Source organism: Martes martes, assembly GCF_963455335.1.
Source record: "Martes martes genome assembly, chromosome: 17".
Taxonomy (NCBI): domain Eukaryota; kingdom Metazoa; phylum Chordata; class Mammalia; order Carnivora; family Mustelidae; genus Martes; species Martes martes.
Window position 1 is genome coordinate 52029640 of NC_137905.1, and position 6750 is coordinate 52036389.

The 6750-nt window shown below is 54.6% G+C and overlaps 1 protein-coding gene across 1 annotated transcript; it reads left to right on the top strand.

Moving 5' to 3' along the window:
• Positions 1-2205: 2205 nt before the first annotated feature.
• ATF5 (activating transcription factor 5) lies at positions 2206-6339 on the top strand. The gene is made up of 3 exons (XM_080829311.1): positions 2206-2404; positions 3751-4047; positions 4991-6339. The coding sequence occupies exons 2-3, from the start codon at positions 3870-3872 to the stop codon at positions 5653-5655; spliced, it is 843 nt and encodes a 280-aa protein (XP_080685437.1). The 5' UTR covers positions 2206-2404; positions 3751-3869; the 3' UTR covers positions 5656-6339.
• Positions 6340-6750: the final 411 nt, after the last annotated feature.

Sequence of the window (6750 nt, forward strand, 5' to 3'; positions counted from 1 at the left end):
GAACAGGAGGACCAGCATCCCTGCTCCAACGTCTCCTCAGTCAGCACATGCGGCATGTAGCTGGCAACAGGATTCCCACACTAAGCAAGTTCATTTCCAGTTACTAAAAAATATTCTACCTGGCCACCCTCTCTCAAAAACCCATAATCCCAGTCTCTGAGACAAAACCAAATTGAGGGGTATTACACACAATAACCAACCAGCACTCTTCAAAGCTGCCAAGGTCATGATAACCTAGCAAAGTCTGAGAAACCGCTGCAGACACCAGAGGAGGCTAAGGAGACATGATGACTAAATGTGACATGGCATCCTGGAACAAAAAACCAGCATTAAGAACAACCAGTGAAATCAAAATAGAGCAAGCACTTTAAAAGCCCACACCGATGTGGGTTCTTCAGTTGTGACCAATGTACCACTGTAACGTAAGAGTCAACAATGGGGAAAACTGGATGAGGGGTATATGGGAACTCTCTGTACTATCTCTGTAACCTTTCTGTAAATAAAAATTATTCCAAAATAAAAACTTAATTAAAATATACCTTGTTTACGTTTACATACTAAAAGATCTTTTCAGAAGACCACCCAAGAAGCAAGCGCTGTTAACCACCGTGTATATTGCTATGTTTCTATTAACTAAACCCCATACATTATTCTGGTACTATTCGTGGAAACCGAGGCACAGGGAAGTGAGAGAAATTGCCAGCAAGCTAATAAGCGGGGTAGAGTCAAGGTCTGAACCGAACAACCTGGTGCCAGAACCTGTGCTTAACCACTACTCTATTGCTGCCTAGGTAATAACTTAGCCCCTATAGGTCAAGTCCCCAAATTCTGGCAAAGTGGACAGTAAGTGCTCTAAGTGAAAGGAGTCAGATCCCAAGAGGGACTTCCGGCATGAAACAGAAGCCTGCGTTATCTTCATTCCCAGAGAACTCTCAAGATAAGGGTTCCTCCACCTCCTCTGGATCTCTTAACAGCCACCTTGGATGTTAAGTTGAACTCCTGGTGGTCTGCTGTGGACAGATGCAAGGTGGGAAATGGAGGGGTTTCTGAAGCAAAGACCCACACCCACTTGGGCTACCGGAAGGGCTAGAACACAGGGAGGGAATGGTCAGGAAGCCCCCTCTCTTTTAGTAAAGGGCAGTGCAGATCTCCCTATTCGGGGCAGGGTTGGTAAACTGATCCAGTGGGGGAGAGGTGAAACAGAGGACCTTCTGAAAGGAATTCCGGATGAGTGCTGAGAAGAAGGGCTCATGGGAGGTGGGCAGAGGATGGAGAAAAGAGAGAGGGTGATGATGCCTGTTTCCCTGCAACCGCGCACCGCCAGTGCCGCTGAGCGTCCATCATCTGGAACCGGGAAGAGTGGGGATGGCTGGCAATTAACTGACACCCTGAAGGAATGAATAAGACACAAGAATGACCTACTAGCAGGGTTGTATGGTCCAACGTCTGGGGCTCTTGCCAGGGCTGGAGGAGGAGTTGAGACTGGAGCCCAAATTGGACCCCCAGGAAGGGGTGGGGTTATTAAAAATAAAATATGTCAAACAGGCACGTAAGAGCACGACTCTGGGTTTCACAGGCATCCAATTATTTGATTCTCGCCAGAGTCAATTATTTTCTTCATTTTGTAAGTAGTTCCCAATCTTCGAGACTACAGAACTTATTTGCCACCGTCGCAGGTCGGAGATTTGAACGGCGCGCGCGGTCTCATTGTGACTCAGACCAGAGTCTAACCCACAAAAAGGGTTCTCAGCGTGGGGCGGCGGTTGGGGGACGGAGACTAGCATGTGGCGGGCCGGAAATTCGGGAAGCAGGGCTAAAGAAACGAAAAGTGAACTGGTGCAGGTCTCAGAGAAAAACAGGGACCGAATCCCCAGAATCGGGGGCGTGGGGGGGGGCTGGACCTCAGAGTCAGAGAGACAGAGAACAGAACCCCAGAGTCAGAGGGAGCAAAGGGCCACCCACCCCGGATCAGGAGGAGGGGGCCGGAACCCCAGGGGTAGGAACGAAGATGGGACTGGATCCCCAAGTCAGAGATAAAAAGGCCAAACTTTTGGGGTGGGGAGGGGACTGGATCCCAGGATCCCCGAGAGGAAGGGGCAAGGCCCGCCTCCCGGTTGGGGCCTCGCGGGGCGGGGCGCGGAAGGATCCGGGCGGGCCGTGCTGCGCCACCCTCGGTATATCTGTCCCCAGTCCCGGGGCCGCCTCATTCCCCGTCCTCAGATCACAATCTCTCCTCAGGCTACCGAGACGCCCTCTCCGCCCGCGTAGCCCCGGCTATGGCTCTGTAGCCGCGACCCCGTCCGTGTCCCGGCCCATTTCCGCGCTCACCGCGCTTGCGTTCTTCTCTACCGCCTTCTTTTCTTCAGCGGAGGCCGCCGCAGCCTCTCCTTTCCGCAGCCATGGAGTGAGTAACCGCTCGCCCCTCCCTCTCCAACCGCCTTTCCCGCCCTTTCGAAGCTCGCGGCCTTCACGACCAGTCTGGGGGGGGGGGTGGGGAGACGAGAGTGAGGAATCACGGTGGCGCAGGCGCAGAAGAGGAAAGACGCGTCGTTGGCACGTGGCCGAGCATGCGCATTCGGCCCGATGGGGGGAGGGTGCGTTCTCCGGGAGAATGTTGGCGTTTGATGACGGTCTGCGTGCAGGTGCGCCTGCGCACTAGCCCCAAGGGGGAGGGGTCAACGAGTCTGTCCGCGAGCCGTTGCTCACGTGCACAACCCCGCCAGAGCCCGTATTTTTCTGTGAAGGGCGACAGTAAGCAGCCGCACATGCGCACTGAGTCCCCCAACCCCCGTAGGTGTGAGAGAGCAGTTGGATCGGTAGCGGAGCATGCGCTTTGGCCCTGGGCGAGAGAGCCGCGTGTGGAAGGGTCGGGGTAGGGGCCGGGTTTTCCGCCGACCGCTTCCACTCTCCCGGCTCCACGTTGCGCAGGCGCACAGCACAATTTACGTTTCATTCAGGCACCTGCTGGGGCGGTGGCCGGGGCCGACTTAGATTGACAGGGCGGAGGCGAGGCTTAGAGGCTATGGGTTAAGAAGGGGGTGGAACTAGGAAAATGGCAGCCGCGAAGGGTGGGGCTTGGGGGGTGGAGCCTATTACGATAGGGGGCGTGGTCATGCAATTTAACTGAAGGGTGGGGTTTCGATCGGAGAAAAGGTGGGGCCTCTGGGGAGTCATCGCGAAGGGGTGGGGCTAAGGTAAATGGGGGCGAGACTTGGGCGGGCCTGGGCGGTCATCTCAAATTTCAAAGGAAACCGTGGAACTTGGTAGATAAACCACGTTAATGGAGGGCGAGGGCTGGGGGAATTCCCCTGGGAACTAATTTGCGCTGGCCTCTTGGGAGGAGGTGGAGCCTAAAGGAAGTGCTTAGAGGAAGGGGTGTGGCTGGAAGAAAATTCTCCTGGGATTGAATTTTTTGTGAAGTGGAATATTGTGGGGAGGGTGGGTGGGCTTAAGGAAATTCCCTTGGGAGACCATTAATTAGGTTTCTGTATTAGAAGGAGTGGGGCTTGGGAATTCTAAAGAAAAGTAACTGGGACCTAAAGAGAATTTCCTTGGGAGTATGTGGGAGTCAGAGATTTGGGGAAAGAAAGCATAGATTTAGAATTCTGATAGGGCAAGGTGCAGTCTCGAGCCCAGTTGGAAGGGCAAGGGAGGACCCTGGGGACATGGAGGTGTGGCTCGATTTCTCCGCGACTTTGGTGGTGGATGAGGATGGCCTCTGACACTTACCTCCTTTTGTCTCACTTGTAGGTCTTCCACCTTCGCCTTGGTGCCTGTCTTTGCCCAGCTGAGCAACCTCCAGAGCCTCCTTCCAGCTGTTGGTTCAGCCGCCTTCATTGCCACCCCTGCCCAGAGCCTCTGCTGCAGCCATGTCACTTCTGGCGACCCTGGGGCTGGAGCTGGACAGGGCCCTGCTCCCAGCTAGCGGGCTGGGCTGGCTCGTAGACTATGGGAAACTCCCCCTGGCCCCTGCCCCCCTGGGCCCCTATGAAATCCTTGGGGGAGCCCTGGAGGGCGGGCTCCCAGGGGGAGGAGAGCCCCTGGCAGGTAAGGGCAGGTGGGGAATGGTGGTGCAGCATGGGGGCAAGGGAGTAGAATTCGTTGATTCATTCAATAAATATTTATTGAGTACCTGCAATGTGCCAGGGGCTGCTTTAGGTTCTGGGGGATAGAGCTGAGACAAGACTGACGTAATCCCTGCCCTCCTAGAACTCACACTCTATTGGGAGGCAGACAGAAGACAAATTAGGTGATGATGGGTTGGGATAAGTGGGAAACACTTAGTAGCTGAGCTGGAAAATGAAAACAGCATCCTAGGTTAGAGAGGATAGCCTGGAAACACATCGGTAATCTTTTGACTAGGGCCTAAAGGCAGGGAAGGAATAAGCCATGAAAAGACCCAAGGGAAGATCTTTTCAGGAAACAGCATCCCAAGAGGCCCTGGGGCAGAAGTTATTTTATTCATTAGTTTATCCCTAACGCTTGGCACATAGTGGGTTCTCAATAATTAATGAATTAAAAATGAAACAGTCTGTGTTGTGTGTGTGGTCTAGTTTGCCTTTTAAAAATAGTAAATCAGAAACTACAGGCATAGGGTAATCAGTAAAGCGGATGTTGGGATGGTTGAAGAAATGTCTGGTTGACTTTGGTTGTTCGGGTCATTGGTTGGTTGAGTGGTTCTTTGACTGGTTTAATGGGTTGACGGGTTGGTTGACTGATTGATTCACTCCGTTGGTTAGCCAGCTGGTGGTTAAGTTGGTTGACTGGGTAGTTGATTGGCTGGCTAGCAGGTTGGTTTGATGTTTGATTTGTTGGCTGGTTTGTTGATTTGGTGAATGGTGTGATGATTCATTGATTGGTGGGTTGACTGATGGGCTGCTTGGTGGTTTCACTCCATGAGTGGCATGAAGGAAACAGGCGTGAGTGAGCACCAGGCTAGGTGGAAGACCAGGAACTCAAGGATATTTACGTCTGTCCCCCAATCCTCCAGGTGACGGCTTCTCTGACTGGATGACTGAGCGGGTGGACTTTACAGCCCTCCTGCCCCTGGAACCCCCCTTGCCCCCAGGTGCCCTCCCCCCACCTTCCCCACCCCCACCTGACCTGGAAGCCATGGCCTCTCTCCTCAAGAAGGAGCTGGAACAGATGGAAGACTTCTTCCTTGATGCCCCACTCCTCCCACCATCCTCCCCACCACCACAGCCACCACCCTCAGCACCGTCCCTCCCTCTCCCACTCCCTGTCCCCACCTTTGACCTCCCCCAGCCCCCTGCCCTAGATACCCTTGACTTGCTGGCCATCTACTGCCGCAGCGAGGCTGGGCAGGGAGACTCAGGGTTGGCACCCCTGCCCCCACCACAGCAGCCCCCTCCCCCTCCCCCTCCGCCCTCGCGCCCGGCCCCCTACCCCAATCCTGCCACCACCCGAGGGGACCGCAAGCAAAAGAAGAGAGACCAGAACAAGTCAGCGGCTCTGAGGTACCGCCAGAGGAAGCGGGCAGAGGGCGAGGCCCTGGAGGGCGAGTGCCAGGGGCTGGAGGCACGAAACCGGGAGCTGAGGGAGAGGGCTGAGTCAGTAGAGCGCGAGATCCAATATGTCAAGGATTTGCTCATTGAGGTGTATAAGGCTCGAAGCCAGAGGACCCGGAGCAGCTAGAGGAGCAGGGGCTTTGGGCGAGAAGGGGCAGGGGCTTTGGGGCACTGGTCTTCAGCTCCAGCTCGCTTCTTTTCTGGGGCTGAGGTAGGAGGGTCCCTCCCATCTTCCCCTCGTCTGTCTCCCCCCACCCTCTTTCCCTTTGTCTCCTCTCCTGTCCATTTCTGAACCCGATCCCCTTCTCCCTCCCCAGAATCATGGAGTGTTTGGCTTCAGTCAACATCTCCACGCCTTAAGTAACAGCTGAGGGCTTGGGGCCTGCAGGGAGTCTGGGGAGCAGGGGAGAGCTTGCAAACCTAGCCTTTCAGACGGAAGCAAGGCCAGGAAGCAGCGCAGAATGAATGTGCAGCTGAGGACAGGAGAGCCAGCTGGGGACGTGGGGCAGGGAAGGTTTCAGGAATGGCCCCCTGCTTACAATATAAGCAAAAAGCAAGCCAAGTGACCTTGGGGAAGTGTATTTGGGCTGGAAGCCAAAAGGCGGCCAAGTTCACAGAGCACGTGAATATGCAGGTAGACAGGGAGGTGGGCAGGGCGGGGGATGGCGGTGATTGGTGACTGGGTGTTCATTTTAGCTCTGGGAGGAAATCAGTGTTTGTGAAGGTGTTGGGGAGGGGCTACATCTCGGGGAGGGAGGGCAGGGACTGATCCTTTTGATGATTCGTGAGTGGAAATAAAATGAAGAATTTCCTCTGGTGTGTGTGTCTTTGTCTTGGAGAGGAGAAGTTGGAGAGAGGAAGCCTCAGGCCAAAGACCATACTAGCAGGAGACAGAACAGGTAGTACTTAAGCATGACTCCTGGCATGTCGCCAAGGCCCAGATGGGATGATTGGACTGGTAAAGACAAAAGACCCACTTTTAGGTCCAGACCTTTTTTTTTTAAGATTTTATTTTAGGGGTGCCTGCCTTTGGCTCAGGTCATGATCCCGGAATCCTGGGATTGAGCCCTGCGTCAGCCTCCCTGTTTGGTGGGGAGTCTGCTTCTCCTTCTGCCCCTCACCCCACTCTCGTGCTCTCTCTCGCTCTTGTTCTCAAAACTGATTTTATCTGAGAGGGAGAGTGCGGGCTCAAGCAGGGTGGGAGGGAGGGAGGGAGAGGAGC

Coding starts and splice junctions, on each gene's coding strand:
- ATF5 (XM_080829311.1), top strand. CDS start 3,870: ATGTCACTTCTGGCGACCCTGGGGCTGGAGCTGGACAGGGCCCTGCTC. Junction 4,048..4,990: donor GGGAGGAGAGCCCCTGGCAG/GTAAGGGCAGGT, acceptor CCAATCCTCCAG/GTGACGGCTTCTCTGACTGG.